Source organism: Prinia subflava (assembly GCF_021018805.1).
Source record: "Prinia subflava isolate CZ2003 ecotype Zambia chromosome W unlocalized genomic scaffold, Cam_Psub_1.2 scaffold_41_NEW, whole genome shotgun sequence".
Classification (NCBI taxonomy): domain Eukaryota; kingdom Metazoa; phylum Chordata; class Aves; order Passeriformes; family Cisticolidae; genus Prinia; species Prinia subflava.
Genome location: NW_026960614.1, coordinates 641,885 through 663,317, shown reverse-complemented (window position 1 = coordinate 663,317; position 21,433 = coordinate 641,885). Strand labels below are relative to the sequence as shown.

At 49.0% G+C, this 21,433-nt stretch overlaps 1 protein-coding gene and 1 long non-coding RNA gene across 4 annotated transcripts in view; one reads left to right on the top strand and one right to left on the bottom strand.

Moving 5' to 3' along the window:
- Window positions 1-5,794: 5,794 nt before the first annotated feature.
- Window positions 5,795-21,433, top strand: part of LOC134565217 (sodium/hydrogen exchanger 6-like) — a 28,186-nt gene continuing 12,547 nt past the window's right edge. Inside the window, exons 1-8 of one of the 3 annotated variants that reach the window (XM_063424711.1) lie at window positions 5,795-6,146; window positions 12,622-12,821; window positions 13,188-13,265; window positions 13,908-13,984; window positions 14,908-15,020; window positions 16,586-16,691; window positions 20,687-20,828; window positions 21,058-21,163. In XM_063424711.1, coding sequence (XP_063280781.1) covers window positions 5,885-6,146; window positions 12,622-12,821; window positions 13,188-13,265; window positions 13,908-13,984; window positions 14,908-15,020; window positions 16,586-16,691; window positions 20,687-20,828; window positions 21,058-21,163 — 1,084 coding nt within the window. In that variant the 5' untranslated portion in view covers window positions 5,795-5,884. The remainder of the gene's footprint in view (window positions 6,147-12,621; window positions 12,822-13,187; window positions 13,266-13,907; window positions 13,985-14,907; window positions 15,021-16,585; window positions 16,692-20,686; window positions 20,829-21,057; window positions 21,164-21,433) is intronic. The other 2 variants (XM_063424710.1, XM_063424712.1) reach the window with 2 other exon arrangements.
- Window positions 18,319-19,722, bottom strand: LOC134565221 (uncharacterized). The gene is made up of 2 exons (XR_010083820.1): window positions 19,384-19,722; window positions 18,319-19,211 (listed from the first exon to the last, which is right to left on the bottom strand). It is a non-coding gene; the product is annotated as an uncharacterized LOC134565221 (long non-coding RNA).

The window sequence follows — 21,433 nt, the reverse complement described above, 5'->3', positions numbered from 1 at the left end:
ATGATTAGATAGATAAGCAAAATCCAAGAAGATAACGTTTAATAAGTCCAAATCCCAGGTGTTGCATTTTAGCCACAATAACCCCCTGCAACCTTACAAGTTGAAGGTAGTGTAGCTAGACAGTACCCAAGCAGAAAAAGACCTGAAAGTGCTAGTTGATAACCAACTAAATATGAGCCAGCAGTATGCCCTGATAGCCAAAGCTAACAATATCGTAGGCTGTATTGAGAATAATGTGGCCAGCAGAAGCAGAAAGGTCATCCTTTCCTTACACATAGCATTGGTGAGGCCACTTAGCATTGGTGAGGCCACTCCTTGAGTACTGTGCCCAGTTCTGAGCCCCTCAGTTTAAAAAAGACATTAAGATGCTTGAGCGTGTCAAAAAAAAGCAACAAAGCTAGTGAGAAGCTTAGAACACTAGCCCTATAAATACTAGCTAGAAGAGCTGAAGTCACCATTCCTAGATGTGTGTAAGAAGAGAGTAGATGTAGCACTTAGTGACATCGTGTAATTAGAGTTAGACTTAATCCTAGAAGTCTCTTCCAGCCTAGTGATTCTGTAATTCTGTAACTAAGAAGAGGAAAATTATGAAAGTCTCTTCCAGGTGCTGCTCACCACACATACCGCAGTGCGAACTCCAGAGAGAAGTCAGACCCACGTTACCGGAGTCACAGGACCAGTACCGTCCCTGATGCCGAACCAGACCCAACAGGACCACCTGCCACCTCTTCTACGTAGATAACAATTGAGAGACCAAGAGACCTATCCCTAGTTAAATTGTTATCGAGTGTGTCTTAATTCCTGATAAAAAAACCAACTTTAAAGGCACCCCTCCCACATCTGCTCAGTCTCCCGCTGGGCAATTCCCCTAGAGAACTCCTAAATTTCTTTGAGCAGTGTCTACTGAGAGGATACACAGTAAGAAGCTGCAAGTTGATGCGGGCTACCGCCCGATCAAAGAAATAGAGGAGGGATTTGTTATGAACGGAAAAAAAAAAAAAAAAAAAAAAAAAAAAAAAAAACCCCAAAAAAACCCAAAACAACCACCCCACAACTGACCCTCTCCTGGCTAGAGTAACACCCCCCACACCCCAGACAATCTGAGCAGGGAAAGCTGCCCTGAAGGAAAGTTGCCTGGCAACTTTTCCCTACCTAATTGAAATGTGAAAAGAAGCTGCCCACACCTAGATAGCCCTATTGTCCTTTGTAACTACCTCATTTAGCAAGAGTAACTTCGGCTATGACCAGGACAAATGCATATGCATTTGGATATGCAGATAGGGCAGGGCCGCCCCCGTGGATCCTGGGAGGTTTTTTTGGGAGATACTGCACCCCGGGACAGGAAGCTGGATTCGTCAGAAGAGAATGGGATAGTGCCCTGGCTGAGCGGGGAGTGGGTGCACCTCCTGGCCTGGTTTGAAGATTGGCCATGACCTGTGAGGAGCCTGAATGGAATGGGAACCGGCCAGCTGAGCTGACTGATGTAGAGAATGGGAAACTCTTGAAACTTTTCCCTGAGGGCAAAGAGCTGACTGCCAGTGCTCTGCCTTCTGATGGTTGACCAGAGAGAACTGCCAGCTGTTTCTATAGGAACAAGGACTCAGCATCCACTGGGACAGCACCTGCTCCTTCAGATGGCTGCAGTAGTGTGGAAAACTCCGATCGGACTTTGCAATCCTGCTGATGATTTTAATAATGAGCTGATCACTTTAATAAAGAGCTGAATATTAATAAAGGCATATGCCCTGTTCTTTTCAAGTAGAAAACCAAAATGACTTTATGAAACGGCTGTTCAACAGACGATTCCACATGTTGCCATGAGATTTTCCTAGTTTGCTGAGCGTTCGTATTAAAGTAGAAGGTTTGCACCTTCTCACGCCCCCCTTCCCAGCGCAATGTACACGCCCCCGCACTGAACAGAGGCTGAGCGAAACAGCGTCTCTGCCGCCGCCCAGCTCCCCCGGCTGGCCCAAGCCAGCTGTGAGAGGGGCAAGTGAGGCTGAAGCGTTGTCAGATCTGCACGCTCGCCCTGCCCTGAACTGGGACACAATTTTTGGTCCTGCACCACAGCCGAGCCCAGCTGCTGACGTGGTGGAGCCGCTGTCTGAATGTGCAGCTGTGCTCGAGCCCGTCCCGAGAGCTGTGGACGTGGTTTCACAGCCTCATGGCCACACTACCCTGTCCTGGGCAGATCTGCCTCCCTTCCGAGGGGAGGTAGTCAAGTGTGATCTCAGTTTTTCTGATGTCATACAATTGATCAGTGTTAAATTTGTGGATTTGACCTTTCCATATGAAATTAGATGCCTGGCTTTGGCGTTGTTTGGACCTGTTCAGGTTTCTAGCTTTGAAGACAATTGGGAACGACTGGCCACAGAAGTGGCTGTCCAAAATAGTCAATTGTCTCAAGAAGATCCCTGGTTTGGGGTCGGAGCCGATTTGCTTACCAGGAGAAGCGAATATGCTCACCCCGATGTGCAGTTTGGCTTTTCTCAGACTGTCCTGAATCTGTGCAGACACATAGGTGTATTTGCACTCATAAAAACTATGTTATCCTCCTCTCTAAAGCAAGACTTCTTGGGTATAGTCCAGAAGCCAGACGAGACCTTTTTTCAATTTTTAAGGCGTCTGATGCATTATTTGGAGAAGCAAGTTTAGGATGGCATTTTGAAAGTAGTTTTGCTAGAACAATTTGTGTTGCAGCCATGAGGCCTAGTAGGCCTCTCTGGCAGTCAGTCGCCTAAAGGCAAAGAAATGTCTAGTCACGGTGACTAGGCCAAATAACCCCCCTCCCATGCTCGGACCCTCTCTTATCTCCCTGTAAGACAATAGGTCACTTTCTACCCCGACTCACACCATTGGACCATCTCTCAAAACCTCGGTACCCTATAAAAACTCCACTTTTTCCCCAGCTCAGGAGAAGAGCTATCCCTGAAACCCTTCACGGAGGATGCCAATAAAGATTCATCTGTGGAACTTCATACAGCGCTTCTCCTCTCTCTCCCTGCGTCTGCCAAAGCGCTTAGCAAGCTTATGAGCTGAGAATCACTGCAAAAGAGCTGATCACTGCTAAGAGCTGTATATCGCTGATAATTAAGCTTGCTAAGTATTGCCTGTGCCTGGGAGCTTTGCCGGGGTTTCTTTGGGCAGGAGGTACTTAAGTGTACCCCCTATCCAGGAACAACCAAGGCAGCCGAGACCAACTGAAGCTACCGGGAGAAAAACAAAAAATTTGCAAGGAACAATGCTAATGCTGCTTGCCAGAGGCTCCTTGGAAGCCTTCCTGAGACTTCTAATGTCCTGGAAATGATCCAGGGCTGTGCGAATGTCGACACCTCTGACCTTAAGGTGTGTGCCCTGGCTGCTGCCCCACAGCCATCTGATAAGGGGCTGAAGAGTGGACAGCACACACAGGCAAATGTTCAGGCCAGTGGAAAAGAGGGAAAGGAGGCACAGAAAGTGACTCCCTTGTTTTTCCGCGCACGGTGTGGCGGGCCAGACCATACTGCAGACATATGTAAAGCAGTGGTTCATGTTGATGGCCAGCCCTTGCCAAGCCTGAAAAATCGGAAGTGGAGAAAGCGCCGAAGACAGCTGGGGAACGAAACAGTTTCCCAAGCCCTGGGGCAAGACCAAGTTTGTTTGGCTGGTTTACAGCCAGCACCTGCAGTTCAGGAGGTGTTGATATCACCACAGTAGCAATGGTCATTTTGGACTCTTGAGAAGTGCACATTTGTGCAATGGTTCCCACACCCACCTCCCATGTCGCATTCTTTGAGAAAATTCAAATTGCTGAACTTGTGTCTTTTAAGTTTTCTGTCCTCAGGTTCGAGGATCGGTGTCATGAAGGCGGCCGCTTCAAGTCTGCTGAGCTGCCTCAAGTGCACTGGACTGTGATCCTGTCTGATCCTGAAACCTCGTGTACCCTGTGCCACCCTGGTGCCACCCATCAGAGAAGCCTCTTCAAGATCTGATTGACATGGACACGGATTTGGCCATCCTCTCCTTTTCTGCATGGCCTCCATTGTGGTTTTGGATCCTGTGGAACTGCCTGTTGCAGGGTGGGGTGGAACAGCGTGATGCTGTGGGAGCCAGCAGGCTGTGTTAATCGTGGACTCAGAGGAACTGTTTTCGATGGTTCAGTTTTATGTTACTGTAGCCATTGTGACCTTTGTGGGGAATGTGCACATGGTTTGGGGGTGCGGTTTGGGACAGAACTTTTGATTTGAGTGATTTTTTTCTTGGAATGCTCCCACCTTTGCATCATATTGCCTTTGCATCACATAGAAATTTGAAAAATGAGGGTTGTCTGGTCAAACCATTGTAGAATATGCTCGAGGTACTTTGAGCAGGTTACTGCAAGGGGATTCAGGGTAAAACCCTGCACAGCAAAGGCAGAATCAGGTCAACAAGCAACCTTCACACCATGACCAAAATGAAGGTCGGTGAACTTTGTACACGTTTTTTTCTTCCTTTTTTTTTCTTTTTTCTCTGTTGTACAATTGTTCATTTTTCTTTTTTTGTTTTCTTTTTTTAACAGTTAAAAGGTGAGATGTTGCCATGAGATTTTCCTAGTTTGCTGAGCGTTCATATTAAAGTAGAAGGTTTGCACCTTCTCACGCTCCTTTCATGTAAACACCAGTTGTGTTCTATAAACATTGCTATTGTTTTCACATTCCTTGCTGGAACGGACAAGACTGTGACAGTCCTTTTGACCAATGTGGTTGAGAGGTGGGAATACCACTCTCCAATCCATGGTCACCTTGCTGGAAGTATTTAATAGGAAGTAATAAACAAAGCAGGAGATTCTCCCTGCTGCTCTGATCTCCCCAAATTCGTGGCTCCGTGTGTCTTTTCGAGCGAGGCTCACAGCGACACTGCGGAATGGGGGAACCACAGGCAAAAGAAAGTCTACTTAAGGGGACCTCAGATCGGGCAGAATTTGTGAATGGGGGGGGTCACAGTGCGACAGAGGCTGTGACGGAGGTTCACCCAGTGTCGATCCCTGGTTTATCGGCACTGTCCTTTTGATTGCTGGTTTGCCTAAATTTTGTTCTATATTTTCTTAAATTAATAAAAATTATTTTATTAATTTGGAAAATTGGCTGAGCATTGATAACACATACATTATAAACACGAATTATCCCACATCATTTATCACAGCCAAGCATCCTGGGTCTTCCATGCCCCCAAGGAACAAAAGCAATTCTTTGAGGACGTTTCCTACAAGTCACCTTTAAGCTGATCATTGGCATTTATTGCAACCCTTGACCCACCGGCTCCACGCATCCCCCCTCTATTTCTTGGTAAAAAAGGTGGGAAGTTTACCCTGACCCCACTTCGGGGCTGACGGCGGCTCTTGACACCATCCACATGCTTTGGCACGGTGTGAAGGCACCAGCCTCCAGGATCCCCCTGGGCCCCGTCTCCCCACGAGCTGGGGCCGGGGTGTGTCGTGCAGGACATCCATCCAAAGCACCCTGCGCACAAACAACACCTGCTCCTGTGCGTGGCCGCGCTAAACTACCTTGACCAAGTCTTTCTGGGGATTTATTTTCCCCTCTTACAAACCTCTCTGAACTCTGATCACTTTCCCCCCTCTCGCATCATTCGTCGTCCCTCGCATCCCATTCCCTAGGACTCGTCCCAGCCTCCACAGGGCTCATGGCAGCCCCCCTGGCAGCCCCAGACTCCTCTTTCCCTCCCAAACCTCGTGTTACGAGCTTCCCAGCGCCGCCCTCGTCCCCTTCCCCGCTCCCCGTTGCCCTTTTCCCGCTCCGTCGCTGCCGGCCCGTCCCTATCCGGGCTCCCCGCGCTGTTCCCGCCCCCGGCGCCTGCGCTCAGAGCCGCTTCCTGGTGGCGGCGGGGCCGGGCCAGTGCCGGGGCGATGGCGGGGCCGGGGTCGGTGCTGGCGGCAGCCGCGGCGCTGTGGGCGCGGAGGGTGGCGGGCGCCGAGGTGGCGGCGGCGCGTCCCGGGGCGCTGGAGGAGGAGATCGTGTCCGAGAAGGCGGCGGAGGAGAGTCACCGTCAGGACAGCGCCAACCTGCTCGTTTTCATCCTGCTGCTCACCCTCACCATCCTCACCATCTGGCTCTTCAAGCACCGTCGCGCTCGCTTCCTCCACGAGACCGGGCTGGCCATGATCTACGGTGAGCGGCGCCCGCCCCACGCGGGCATCCCCCGCCCTGCCACCCCTTCCCTGCGAGTCCCGTGCGGGAGCTGCCCCGAGCGCTGGGAGCCGCATCCCGACGAGTCCCGGCTCTGCGCTGGGCCAGCTGCGGCGCTGGGTGCTTGCCCGACCGCCTGTTCCCATGGCAGCACGAGTGGGGAACGGCAGCGCATCGTTCTCTAGGTCAGTGCCTGGTGGCCCCTGGCCGAGGAGTTGCGACGGAGCTTGTTTGGTGGGCGAAGGGATGCATGGGTGCGGGCGGACACGACACAGCTTCTCGTGAGTGCAGCTGGACGCTGCTGTGTCACTGGGACAGTCCCGTCCTGCTGTGTCCCGTGCTGAGCATTATCTGGGTGTTGCTGGAGGAAGGGTTGGTTGTTTTCCATATCCTAGATATGGAGGGCTCTCGAGGCCAGTTACTCACAAATCTCTGGCAGTGAGGAACTGGTTGAGTTTTTCCAGACAGCCTCGCAGGGTGAAGCTGGCAGGGTCATGGGCTACCACATCACCAAGCACTGGCAGGTCCTACTTACCTGCTCCAGGGTTAAGAGTGGGGACTTGGGACAGCACAGACCAGTAGTTGCACTGGTCAGGAGCCTTGCATCCCAGGTTGGATGGGGCTCTGAGCAACCTGGTCTAGTGGAAGGTGTCCCTGCCCATGGCAGGGGGGTTGGAACTAGATGATCATCAAGGTCCCCTTCCAACCCAAACTATTCTGTGATTCTGTGATCTCACATGCTGGGGCCAGAGGCTGTGTTTCCAACATGTGTTTAGAGCATCCAGATTTCCAGAAGCTGCCCAAGAAGAGTGGAGAGGCCATTTGGGGGATTCTCCCACCCTTTGCCATGCTCAGGGGCCTGCAGAGCCAGCAGCAGGAGACCTGTGTGCACAAGCCCCTAGCTTTAGAGTTCATCCACTGTGACAGGACCTCTCGGAGAGGAGCCCCATGTGTATTCCAACAGGAAGTGGAGCAAGGCTTGTGGGTCAGCGGAGTGGAGCTGTAGACATTTGGGTTTTAATGGTGGCCTGTGACTTACTGAGGTGACATGGCCTCATGAAGTGGCCTGAACCAGGGTATGGAGGGGCCATATATGGCTCTCTCTGGGTTATCTGGCATGACTTTGAATTCAACCAAAGTAGGACTGGGAGGTGTGCTGGGGAAGTGATTAACGTGGCCATGGATCCGCATCTAGGGAAGATTTGTTGAATTTAGGATTGAGAAGACATCTCCTGCTGCGTGCTGTAGTTAGTGTCTGTCCTCTATGTGGCCCTTGCTGACTGGGGATGATGTGTGACCCCACAGAGTCAGATATGGCCAAACCTCCCACCCAGCAGAAAGCTTTGATCTGAAGGCTGTGACTTGGCCTGTTTGGGCCACTGACTTTTGTGATCCCAAGTTTCAGTTAATTGGAAGTATCCTTCCAAATGAAGGGGTGGTGACACTTGCATCAGCCAACAGGCACAAAATACTTGTCTGCTTTTTCAGGGGCACAAAATACTGTTGTGCATTTTCAGATTCCTTCCAGCCACCGCTCAGGGGGGTTCAGATGTTTCTGGTCTCCTGCCCAGGGTGGGGATGGTCACCTCATGGGACAGGAGCTGTGCTGTGGGAGGACATGCTTCCAGCACGGAAGATCTTCTCTCTCCCACTGCCCGAGAGCTCCTGACAGGCGTCTTTATTCCTTTCATGCTTTCACACTTGCCCTTAACCTTCTTCTTCTTCTATTGGACATTTCTTCCTCTTGATTATCCTCTCTCCCTGACCTACCTGAGTGCTCACTTTATTCTCAGAGCACAACCTGGGTTGTTTCAGTCTCCTGCTGATCCATAAAATGCACCTTTTCTGTCTGCTCTTCTTCAGACTGTGCTTAGAGAATTGCTGGTGAAATCGGTAATGTCACCTGTCTGATCATGCAGAAAATCCCAAGTTTTCCCCGGTATCAAGTCTTTTGGCATTTGCTTCTCAGGTAGTGGCAGGTGCTATAGGAAAAGGGATGTGTAGTTCCCAAGGAATGGTGAGATGCTGTTATTTTACCGTGACGACTTAAAATCTGCAGGGAAGAAAGGAGGTATCACTGTCCCTGGCTCCCTGCAATGCTTTTTAGCCCCAAGGAAGTTCACTGAAAACGTGGAAGGAGCTGCAAAACAGACCCTGAAATCTGAACAAGAGAAGCAATTTGCAAAAACTTGTCTGTAGCAGCATGCTTTTTAAGAGTGGAGCTGAGGCTTAAACCCCAGTAAACATTTCCTGTGGAAAAGCCATTTGAGGAAACTCAGGCAAAGCAGTCACGCTCCCACATCCACACACGCCATGTGGCAGCTCAGCAGGGAGAGGCAAGAAGGCTCTTGCACTAGATCAGTGCCGGCCAGGTTTATTTCCACCAGCCGAAGGGTTGTCCAGAGTCAAAGAGGGGTGAACATGTCCCGGCTCGGGTTTAAGTATGAGCTTCAGCAGCCAATGACCTTGAGACAGGGGGGCAGTACAAAGGGCAGGTAAGGTCAGTGACCTATAGGGAAAACAGGGCCAGTCATTGGGATCCCACCACCAATGGAAACACAGGGGAAAGGAGAAACCAAGGGACAAGGGCATTGGGAAGGGGAGGGACTGGGGCTAACCATCAGAGCACCATTGGGGAGTTCTTTCTTTCAGACTGAGTGGAGATTTAAAGTCTGTCCTGCCAAGGCCAGACCCTGGGTATTGAGTCAAGGGGTTGCAGGGACTCCACACTTGTCGTTTTCTGTTTAAAAAAACCCAACAACAACTAAGTCAAAACTTTTGCATATATCTCTTTTGGCAAAACACATCAGTTTCCTTGTTGTCTTGGTTTTTACTGGAAGTTATAAGCTCTTGCTCCAGGTGGATTTCTATCGTGCAAATCACACTGTCAGCTCAGAGCTGATGTTCAAGAGCTGGATGCCAGCTGGAGTAATTTCACAGTGATAGACAATAGGTTCTTAGTAGCCCTTAAGCTTCATTTCAGTGTTTAAAATGAGGTTCCTACATCTGAAGTGCTCAGCATTTAGGATGATTAATTGAACAATTTTGTTTCAGTTCTTCTCAGAGTCTGATGGTGGATGTGCAGGAGCTTCTCTAGAAGTTTAGTTTTCTTGTACTTGTTCCCTCTTGGCCCCTGGACTGTGTGTATCCAAACTGCTTGTTGTCAGGATGTCTTCAGTTGTTACATTTTTCTTTTCTTTTGGTGTCCAGATTAATGCTTGCCTGGGGATCCTGTCTGCTTCCATCGTTGTTAAGTGCTGGGTTTGGTAGTATATTAGTCTTCATTTAAAACATTACCTTGGAAATGTTCAACAGCACCTTACAAAAAAGCCCATGGGCTTTTATTCTTTTTAATGAAATCGGGAGAAATGCAATGGAAATAATCTCTTGCACTTTGCATAAAAGAACTCAAATTAATTTGCCGGCTTTGCCTTCAGCTTCTCAACTCCTTGCAGCTTTCAGCTGGCAGCTTCCTTGGTGTTGGGTTCCCTCTGCTCAGCTCAGCTCCCTCCCAGGGCTCAGTTTTGTAAAACTTCTGGCAGCAAAAGCATGTCGATATTGGCTCACAGGTTGCTGCTGGGGCTCTGTGAGTGCCAGGAGAGTCTGAACCATTTCCCAAGAGCCTGTCGGAACCAGGAGCATCTACAGTGTCCCCTGGGCTTGGTCCAGGGAGCCTGAGCTCAGGACTGAGCTTGGTGTCTGAAAAACCATGTTAGGTTTGTCCCAAGTGCCTCCTGTGAGCATCATTGGATAGAGAGGATTGGTCAGATCCACCAGGGGCAGGAAGGGCTGCTGGTGAGGCCATTTAATGTTGGTGGAACAATTGGTTTCCAGCAGAGCAGCAGGATGCTTTCCCTGCAGGTAACTCTGACAGTGTCTCTGTGTCAGGGCCGCTGGCAGGGTCACACTCAGTGCCCAGGAGCAATTTGTGCATTTTTGTATTTACACATGGGTGTCTTTCCCCACCTGGCAGCCTCCCAGGTAGCCTATTACTGAGCAAGACAAAAAGTCTGATTTTGGGACTCCCAAACAGAGGTCCTTGGCAGATATTGTAGGTTTATCTGTCCCTTTTCCCTTACCCCATTCCTGGCCAGAGTGGGAATTTGGCCCTGTCTGGAGCTTGGCTGGCACACGGGGCCAGGAACAGCTGCCTGGATAAGAAGATGGCAGGGGTGCTATCCGATGTAGCACTGCTTTGGGGCAGGGATTAAGAGTGGAGAGGTGGGTGAGTCAGGATCCCTTCTGAATTCACAACAGTGACTCCTTCTGTCTGTTCCTCCTGTGGGGCCTTTCATCTTACAGTGCTTAGCCCAGGTGTTAAAGGGGTTGCTGGGTGGGTTTCCTTCCATCTGAGCAAGGGCAGGCAGCTGCTGGTTTCTGATTCCTGCATGAACCTCTGAAATAGTTTTTTTTTAAGATGAAACTTTTTAGAAGTCACCTCAGTTCTCGAGGGCTGCAGAGTGTGATGTACCTTAATAGCCATAAGCAGATGTAAATAACCCTTTGAAACTACTTTTATCCCAGTAAAGGGTTTTGGTTGTTTCCTGTGGTACCTCTAGGATTGTCATCTTCTGGGTGAAAGGAAAATGGGGTGTTTTGTCCCACTGCTGTGGTGCCATGCAGACACTCCCACATACTCCTGTAAATACGTGTTGTGGCATCATGATGTGCTTGATTTACTTGCTTTCATTCTACACTTTTATTTCTGGAGCGCTGGAAGATCACAGGGGCAGAGGCTGGCAGAATAAGTAAGTTAAAGATTTACTTATGGTGTCCCCTCTAAGTGATGGTGGTGTAAAAGCAGCCCTCAGCTCCTCTGCACAGTGTGATGATGTGCCCTGAACTCTCCTTGCTGGAGCTGATTGTGACTGGTGGTGCCCAGAGGGAACTGTTCTGTGACTGTTGGGGTGATTCAGGACAGGATAAAGCCCAGAGTGGTGAGAACCTTGTTGATGGTGCATGGCTTAAAAGCATCTGTAGCCTTTTAGCTCACCTGTGCTGCAAAGTGCTGTATTAGACCAGGGTTTTGGGTCTGTCCATTCCCTGAGCTGAGCTGTTCTAGGTCAGCAGTGGTGACTTTGTGTGCAGCCACCTCCTCTGCCTGTGCTCATGGCCTGGATGCTCTGGTGGCCCTGCTGTGTGTGGCACCCCCTGAGATGGGAGGTGAGGGCTTTTCTTTTTGCCATTGGGAAAAATAACAAATCTTGTCCTGGAAAAATTGTGGCCAAGGGAGGAGAATTCAAAAAGTGGGTGGGAGATCAGGAACTGGCTGCAGGAGATGCTGAATGAGCTGTGGCCCCACAGTGTCTTGCCCAGGCTCTGCTCCCTGAGAGGTGGTGGCACAGGAAGAGTTGGGTGTTCCCATCAGTCGGGGTTGTGCCCTGCCTGTAGGAAAGCACAGAGCAAGGCCTTGAGGCAGCAGTAAGGAACAGGAGCGTCCTGGGAGGCAAATGGAGAAGCCTTCAGGGTGTTGCAGTCTATTCTCATGTGTCTGAAAGCTTTACATAAATGTGTGGTTCAGAGATGGGGTTAAGATCCAGGATTTCTGTGGCGGCTCAGGGCTGCTATAATCAAGGAGTTTCCAAACCCTTTTGTGCAGAAGGCTACGTGGAAAGGTGTCTTCTGGGACACCCTTCTTCCCCAGCCTTCAGATATCAAAACCAGGTGCAGATGTCTCTGCCAGGAGAGTGCTCAACACACTTGAATCTGGATTCGAGACCTCAAACAAAAGAAAAATGCCTTATAAATTGCTGACTTGCAAATTAATCCCAAAATGCCCCTACTTAGCAGCTGAGCTGGAGACAGAGTTGCCTCACAGGACTGCCCTGGGGCTTGTGGTGCAGAGCTGAAGTTTGCTGGGGCAAAGAGTAGATCTGGGTGGTCAGCCTGGATTGGGAAACAGTTTTATATGTTTATATTTCAAAATGTGGTTTTATAAAAACAGGGAGGGCTGGGAGGAGGCTGTATGGTGCTGCAGCACCTTAGGAAAGATGCTTGCCAGCCTCAGAGTGTTCAGAGTGGTTGCTGGGTATCATCTTTAATCCCTGCCAAAATGTAGAGTTTAATGTATCAATGTCAGGTTTCAAGGTGCAAAGGGCACGGTTTGAGCACATGTGAGCAGCACCTGGCCCAGCAGTGCGAGGTGCTCACCTTAAAAAACCCAGTGTGCCCTTGATGTTGGCTGTTTGCTGCCCCGGAGTGACGGTCTGACTGATTGCTGGGTGGTTCAAATCCTTCAGGACTTGTCCATGGCTGTGTTGGAAACTCCCCATGAACATGGAGCATTCGCCTGGCTCATGGGGGATGAGGATGGTTCAATTCACACGGGCAGTTATTGGGTTGTGCTTCTGCTCAGCAGCTGAACAGGGGGTCAGGATCCTGGTGCTGCATCCATGCTCAGAGGGATCGTTCTGGGAGTTTGCTGTGGCTTGTCTCACAGACCTGTGTCCCTCCCCAGGTGTCCTGGTCGGCGTGGTCCTGCGCTACGGCATCCACATCCCCAGTGATGTCAACAACGTCACTCTGAGCTGCCAAGTGCAGACCAGCCCAGCCACGCTGCTGGTGAATGTCAGTGGGAAGTTCTACGAGTACATCCTGAAGGGGGAAATCAGCACCCAGGAGCTCAACAACGTCCAGGATAATGAGATGCTGAGAAAGGTAAGGGAGGCAATGATTGGAAAGGTGAGCGCTGCTTCCCACTCCCTCCATGGGGATGGGTCCTGGATCTGCTGGATTAATTGTTTTTATTTTGTTTTTTTTACTTGTGATTGTGATGAGCCATAATTTATATGTTGAATACAATATAATGAAACTATTTTTAGCTCATCTTAATTTAAGGTGTTTAGACTCTGGGATTTGTCTCCAGAAGATCCCAGACACATCCCCAGCGTTGATCCAACAGGATTCACATGGTGGGGGTACAGGGCTTCCTCCATATATTACTTTCTTATTTGTGTTTTGTCTTGCAAAATTTTAACAAATCATTTTACTGTTGGAGTTTATTTTTTTTTTCTTTCTTAACAGGTGACTTTTGATCCTGAAGTATTCTTCAACATTTTGCTTCCTCCCATTATATTTTATGCAGGCTACAGCTTGAAAAGGGTACGTGCCTTTACAGTGCCGATGTTTTTAGTTCCTCTGCCTCCAGAGAATTTTCAATACTTGCAAGTGCTTTAATGCTTGCTTAGCAGGCCGAGGCTGTGGGGGTGGGTATGGTTTTACCCTGCAAATGTGGGATTGTGGGAAGCAGAGCTGAGAGTGCCCGTGTCATTCTTGTCTGCCCCTCTGTCCTGGGAAAGGTCAGCAACTTCAACCATTTCCAGCAGGGGTTTTTGGGGTCAGCCAGGCCATTTCAGCCATCCCAACTTTCCAAGCACATGGGAGTGTGGGAAGATTTTAGAAAGCAGCAGCTTTCTGAAATGCTGACTTGGAAGGAGAGGAGAATGATGCAGTTTAGCTTGTGGGAGAAGGAAGGAAGAATGCTGGTGGATTAGGAAATCAGTTCCCAGGACTTGAAATAGCACCTTATTAAATGCCCAGATATGAGAAAATGGTAGATTCATGTTTATTAATGGTGCATTAACTGCTGGTCTGGCACTGGGCTGTGCTGGGCACCCTGTGCCTGTCCAGCTCGTGGTGTCTGAGCTGGGTCCAAGTTGCTGTGGACACTATGGGTGCCTCTGTAGGCTTGAAATAAATTGTTAGCAAAATATAATTCAGTTTTTGGTTTTTTTCTCCTGCTAGAGGCACTTCTTCAGAAACTTGGGATCCATCCTGGCATATGCTTTCCTCGGCACTGCCATTTCCTGCGTGGTGATTGGGTGAGTAGATGGAGCTGGTCTGGTTCTTCCACAGGGGTTTGAGCTGTGCTTGGGAGAAGTGCTCTGAGCCTGGAGCTGAAGCTGCTAATCCTAGCCTGGAAAGGTCACACAGGCTCTGCTACTGCTGCTCAGCAGCAGTAAATAATACTATTTACTGTGCAAACTTCTGCTGTGTGGACAGGGTGATTGCTGTCTAATTGTGAAGTGCTCTCTCAGCATCTGAGCATCCCATGAGAATAGTTATTCATGGCAAGGAAAGTTTCACACTTCAGAGAAAATTGTCTTGATAAATCAGCAACTTCAAATTATTGAAAGCATAAGCCCTCATAAACTTGAGGCACAAGAGTAGAGGGCAGGATCATAAAGGTGGGTGTCTAGTGAGCACAGATGTGTTTCAAATTGTTTATCCCTCAGTGCAGAGGCTGCTGGATGCTTCCCACTCTGGATAGTAGCACACAGGCTAACATAGGGTGTTTTCCACTGTAGTCCAGTGGATTCAAGCAAACTCAGCATCTGCGTTATCTGCTCCTCACTGAAAGTTTTGGCCATTTCAGAGTCAATCCAAGGTGACTTCACTGAACTGTGTTAATGTGCAGCACTGCAAAGTGATTGTGTGACCCCATAAGCCTGGCTGCTGCTTTTCTTTAGCCATGTTGTGCTCCTGGAGCAGTTCTGGTCCCAGTTCCCTGCTGGCACTGTGTTTGTGCTCCAGTTCAGAGGGTGCTTTGGTGTGTGTGATCCAGCATTCACCTCCAAGATAGATTATGGCCCTGGGGTTTCACCAGTCTCAGTGCATCCCATGCAGTTCATTGGTGTTCTGGCATTTGGATAGCTTTAATCTGGTAAATTCAAGGAAATCAAGCCCATATGAATATTGTTTTAATGCATTGCAGAGATGTGTAACTGCCTCTTCTGATCCCCAGCTCTGTGGTGTACGGCTGCGTGGCACTGATGAAAGTCACTGGGCAGCTCGGGGGAGATTTCTACTTCACTGACTGCCTCCTGTTTGGGGCCATCGTGTCGGCCACTGACCCAGGTGTGTTACATGCTTTCCCTACATTTTGGCCTGGTTTGAGTTGTGGGGCAGAGGGGAAGAAAGTCTGAAACCCCTGCGAGTTCTCTCCTTCTGAATTTTGGAGCTTAATTTATTTGTGACATTCTTAGAGGTCACATTTGTCTCTGTGCCTTATAATTTTCTTCAGTTATGTGCAATACAGCTTCCAAACCTCTGCTTTTCTGAATCCTTGTTTGCAGTGAAGTCCTAGGCAGCCTCTCTCTTGACTGCTGGGATTGGCATTGTGTCTCTGCCACCCTGTGCCAGCAGCTGTTGCAGAACAAGATGTGTAATGTGGGGAGGGTTCAGTTGATAGTTTTAGTTTAGCTATTTTCTCCTGCTTCCAGTTTGGTTGGATTTTGGCAGGGGCTAATCTAATTGAAATTAGATTAATGAGACACCTTAATGAGCAGTACTGAGGACAGTAGTGACACCTTGGTTTACTGATGCACTTTATAAATCAAAACTATGAAAAACATGCCTTGTCCAACTAAATTAAAGTTAGTTTATGGTAGCTTGTATGTGGTAGCTGTTTACTTGCATGCTCTCATTTCATGTAAAAACATAGGTCCACAAAAAGGCCTCTCTTTGCTCCTGCCCTTTGCTGAGCAGGGCTGGAAATCTTCTAATGCTTAGAAATGCTTCAGATGAGCTGTCGGTGTGGTGTCCCTTCTTTGGACTTGAAATAGGAACAAGATGATTTCACAGGTAGAAATGGAGCTTTTCCCTGTGCATAAAGGGGTCAAACCCCCCTCAGTGTGCCCTGAGTGCTGTTTGAAAAGACTCACGGAACTTGGTTCAAATTGGCTCAGCCCTCAGCCTGAATTGTGCCTGACGCACCATGTATTACATCTTGCTTGCTCTGGATGTTGTGGTGTTTCTGTGAGGCTGATGTGCAAAACCTGCTGCTTTCCATTATCCTCTTGGAGCTGCTGGATCACGGAAGAGCTTGAGGGAACGCTGATCTCTGCCATGTGGCTGTAAATCACAGAAACCCCCACATGGGGTTTGAGCCAATGCCTGACTATTTCCAGTCAGGTCTGAAACGTGTGTCTGTGCTGGCACCTAGAATGTGTTGAATCCAAGGATTTCTCTCAGAGTATCAGGAATGGAAAGAAAAGGCAGTCATCATCCTGGACAAGCCTGATCCTTCTGGCCTTCTGCAGGTGGAGGAAGGAAGGCTCTCCTTGATGGTCCGAGCTAGCGGCATCCCTACAGCTGGGTGGCTCATGCCAGCCTGGTGCTGTGGCCCAGCCTGTGAGCTCAGACCCTGGGAAGCTCAGAGCAGAGTTTTTTTATGTCTGCCTGCAAAAGATTCAATAGGCCAAGATGTGTTTTAGTAAAAGGAGAAGGGGAAATGATGAATCAAATCCAAATCTGAAAGAGCAGAAGGAAGACTATCAAAGAGAGCACGGGGGGCAGCTGGCACCATCGCAGCAGTGGCACAGATGTGCAGGAAGGCAGCTTTCTAAAAAGGACATTTGATCTTTGATTACAACAAAATAACAGCACCTTTTTGAATGTCTCTCTATTTTTCTGTTTGTCAGTGACTGTCCTTGCCATATTCCATGAACTCCAGGTCGATGTTGAGCTGTATGCCCTTCTCTTTGGTGAAAGTGTCCTCAATGATGCCGTTGCCATAGTGCTGTCTTCGTAAGTGTCTTCTGTTTTTATTTAGAATTATGTGTGTTACATGTCAGAAGTTGAGGAGAGCCACTCGGCCTTGCCCCTGTAAAATAGGAACATGGGTGTTTGCAAAAGCATCTTAAGTGTCCCAAAAAGCTGTAGTGACATTCTGATGCACATCCTCATTGCTTACCACTGCTTGGGATTACGGATTACCCTTACAGCTTCTCCCTGCAGGATGGGTGGTTTTGTTTTGCTTCTGTGGTCAGTTGACCCATTCATAGGGAAGTTTTTATGTCCCTCTGAAACAAGAAAAGCACCACATCTGCTTTTCAGCCACAAGATCCCACTGAAACCCCTTGCTGATGGCTTTGCTCCTACCTGCATTGCTTCCCACCCACAAATCCCTGCTTTTGTTTAGGTGGAAATAGCTGGTGAAGCAGCTGTTTCCTTTCTCTCCCCACTTCCAGGAGTTAATGTTCTTACAGCTGGAATTAATGCCCTTGACTGAACACATGGGAAACTTGCTGCCTTTCTAAAGAATGTTTTATATTCTTTAATATTTTATGTCCTTTGCATGCAGGACATATTTTATCTGCGTTTTCACTGTGTTGTCATGGGAATTTGTTCAGTAATATATAATAACCTGCAATGGTGACAGCTTAACATATAGCTAAGACTAATGGAGAAAATATTTCTGGAGTACTTGTCACTCCAGCGTGCTGGTTGTGTAGGTTTCACTGGAGGCAGCAAGTAACACACTGTGAGCTGTGTATTTACTGAATTGAATGTTTCTGTTGAGGTTTCTGGAACTCTTTCTATTGCTCACTCTGGCTTTTTTGCTGGATGTGTCACTGCTGGTGCGAGAGGAAACGCTGCACAGCCAAATTGTGTTCCAGAAGTGATCATGAGTGAGGAGGGGATGGGGTCTTCCAGCCTGTGTTGGTAGGTCCTGGGTGAGAGTGGGTGGATTCAGCTTCAGAGTAATGGAATTCATGGTGGATCTCAGCACGTGTAGGTGACGGCACCGCCCACAGTGATTTGCCTCTTGCTCTGCTTCAGTGCCAGCTCTGTAGCTGTTGCTCTGATTTCCTGCTTTCCTCTCTCCACAAGCTGAGCTCAGTCCACCCTGTACCCAAAACAGGATAATTTGCACCAAGGCAGCAGCTCCGAGTTCACTCAGCAGTTATTTTATTTTGCCTCAGCACTGCGGACAGGGGAGGATGCCGAGCTGGGCTCTTCAGTAGCTTTTGCCCAGTCTGGGTGCCCCAGGGCTCCTCTCCTGCCTGCTTTCAGCCCTGGGCAAATGTCTTTTCCTGTGCTTAAGGAGCAGGATCTGTGCCTTTCTGTTCCTGTCTTGGCCTGGCAGCTGGAATTTGTTGCAGGATGAAGAGGAACCCAGAACTGAAAGCTGGTGGGCAGTGAGGTGCCTGAGCTGTAGTTTGGGAGCAGAGGGGTAAATGCAGCTGCAGGATCTCTACCTGCTTCTTCCAAAGGGAGGATTCACAGGGATTAAACACCACGGGAAGCCCCAATGGCAGCAACAGGGTGTCATGGGTTGACATTAGACAAAATGCCAATGCACCCATGAGGGTATATTTTACCCAATGAACTACTGTGAGATGTGGTCAAGAACAGAGCAGAGCAGGCCTAATACTTGAAACAGACAGACAATTTATTATACTACATAACAATGGACAATAGAAAAGGAAAGAAAAACCCAGCCACCCAAAAGCAGAAGAGAAAACCTCCCAAAAACACTGCTTCTCCTCCCCCCAATTTCCATTCCATACATGCTCACTCAGTTGACTCCAGCACATTACCTTCATCTACTTGCTTAATCCCTCAACAACCCTGGGTTCCTAATCCAAATCATCATCCTTTAAAATTCAGACAATCCACATTCCATCCAGGACGAGAGGAGTCTCTCTCGCACCACAGACCATCCCCCCACAGGAAACACAGGTCCACCATCCCGTGTTCCCACGTCACCCATGGCACTGCCTCGAAGAGTCTGCCAGGGTGACACCCTCCTTTCCATGTCCAGCACTCTCACTGCCGTCCATGGACCTGAACTGCAACAGGGCTCTTTTTAAGGATGTTTTGGCCAAGTACCAAAAACCAGCCATCTTCTCATTTTGGGACTCAGGTCCCCCCCATTTACCCCTGGGGCCGGGGGCTCCAAGAAGCAGGCCAGAACGTCTCTGGGTTTGAGCCAAAAACATCCACCCAAACACAGTCTTATTTATAGTCAGGAGGGTCCAGGGTCCGTCTATGGCTATCATTATGCAAGAAAAGTCCAGCCTCATAGGCCACTCCTCTTCATTCCGGCAATCGAAGGGGCTTCTTTTCATCTCACATTACCCTCTCGGTCCCAGGCTGTCCTCTCTCTTCTAAAACCACCAACTATGAGAATTCAGCATCCAGGGATAACTCTCTTCTGCCTTAGAAAGAGTTAAAAGCTTTTATCTCCCACCACCAAGGTCAGGCACAGGCGATCGCAGGCACTGCAGCTCTCACAAGCAGCTCCAGCTCGGCACCTTCTCTCTGTGGGGGGGAGGAGAGAGACGGGACCGGGGGGGGGAAGGGGGGGGGGAACGGGATGGGACAGGGAGGGGGACGGAAGGCACCTCCAAAGTTCTCCCTCCACCCCTCCATTCTAGATGGAAGCTGGACCAGCTCCACTCCAGCTCCCTCTGTTCCCCACCCCGAGGCCCACCTTGCTCAGCCAGGCCCACCTTGCTCCCCTCCCCCACCCGGCCTAGCCAGGCCTGGGCAGGGGAGAGGAGAAGACGCTCCCTCTCCGAAAGCAGAGCAGGGAAAAAAAGGGAGTCCTGCTGGGAAATCCGGCTTTTAACCCCTCGTGTCCTCAGAGGCGTGTCCAACCTCTTAGTGGCCAACAAAGGTGCCAATACTCAGACCTAAGGACTGATTAGTTTGACCACTACTTCCAAAAAAACTCACTTCCCTTCAAACCACGACACAGGGGAAATAAAGAGCTGTAAAATGAGCTGTATTTAAAGCAGGGAAATTTAGCAAGGGAAATTACCTGCGATGTGTTGGAAAGGGGAGGTTTGTAATTTGTGTTGCAGAAAACATTGGTATATAGCTAGGGGAGAAAGCTGCAAGATGTGTGTGCAAGGCAGTAAGTGTCTGTTCTCAGCAGATTAAACAGCAAACATTTAAAGTTCACATCCAGGAGTTTTAACAGTGAGCCAAGGGATTGCTAACTAGGAAGTTAATGTTTTCGATAAATTTACATCAAGGAAAGTAATGTAAGGAGTTGATAAATGGGATTTAGGAGCTGGATAAGGGCCCCTCTGTATCTCAGCCTTTCCAGGTAGAACAATGGAATGGCTAATGCAAGGCTCAGCTCATCAGGAGTTAGGAGGGAGCAGATTGAGAGATGGGATCAGCACTGCAGACCTGTTTGCTGTCTCATCACAAAGGTCTGTTGAGGTCTGGTGGATGCAGAGAATGGTGTTGCTGCTGTGCATGGCACTGTCTGCCTTGGCTACACTGTGGTATTGCACTTTGGAGCTCAGAGCAGTGCAAACTAAATGTAGTGCATGTATAGTGTGGCAGAACGGGAGCAGTTACAGCTCTCTGGGGGACATTCATGTCAGCTGTCTCAGTGGAGAAATGGAGGCTTCCCACTTGAATGCTTTGTGGTCCCACAGCACCTGGAATTACAGAGAGCTGGTGCCAAAAGCCCCCCAAATACCACCATAACTACCACACGTCACACAAGACACAGAGTTTGGTCCTCTGCTCTTAATGTCCAGGAATAACGGCACATCCAGGCCTAGGTGGGGTGGCTGATCGCAAACTCCCCAGGACAGGGAGGGTGTGCAGCCACTACACACTGTGATCCCAGGGGATTGCAGTGTGTTTTATCTCCCTGTTCCTCAGGCTCAGTGTTTGCAGCAGTTGTAGCACTTTGCAAGGCTCGTGTAGCACGCTGAGGTGCCTCTCCCTTCAGACTAAGCAGTTTTGTTCTTGTGCTTTCCCTCCTCTTCCAGCTCAATAGTTGCGTATCAGCCAGCAGGTGACAACAGCCACACGTTTGATGTCACCGCAATGTTCAAGTCCATCGGGATCTTCCTGGGGATATTCAGTGGATCTTTTGCAATGGGAGCAGCTACTGGAGTTGTGACAGCTTTAATATCCTTTTCACTCTTTAGGGTTTTTTTCCAAGTGTTTACATAACAGCTTATGTATTTTTTGCTGCACTGCATTTCACCCAGATGTTTTATATTTTTTCCCCTAAATTAATGAAGGGGACAGTGCCATAGCCTTTTTAGGGGCAGACTGTGTAGCTGTGATACACTATTTGATTTGATATGCTGTTAGCCTGCAGTGTCTCTCCAAATTGTCCTTAACCATCTATAACGTCACCAAGTTCACCAAACTTCGTGAATTCCCATTGCTGGAGACCGGCTTGTTCTTCTTGATGTCCTGGAGCACGTTCCTGCTGGCTGAAGCATGTGGCTTTACAGGCAAGCTCCAGCACAGCCTTGCCTCTGGGATGGAGATCTGCAGGGGTGGTGGGGCCACTGAGTTTTGCTTCTCTCAGTATCAATTGTAGCTAAGGCTCTCCCTCTGCTTGCAGAAGTTTAATGATTCTGGGTTCTGGGGTTACTGCATTAAGTTCCTGTCACGATCCAAGCAGGAATCGTGATAGGTTTGTGTGATCTCAGAGTGCAAAAAGTACTCGAGGGGACAGTAGTTTAATCACACAACAAATGCACCTTTATTGAGTGCCAACA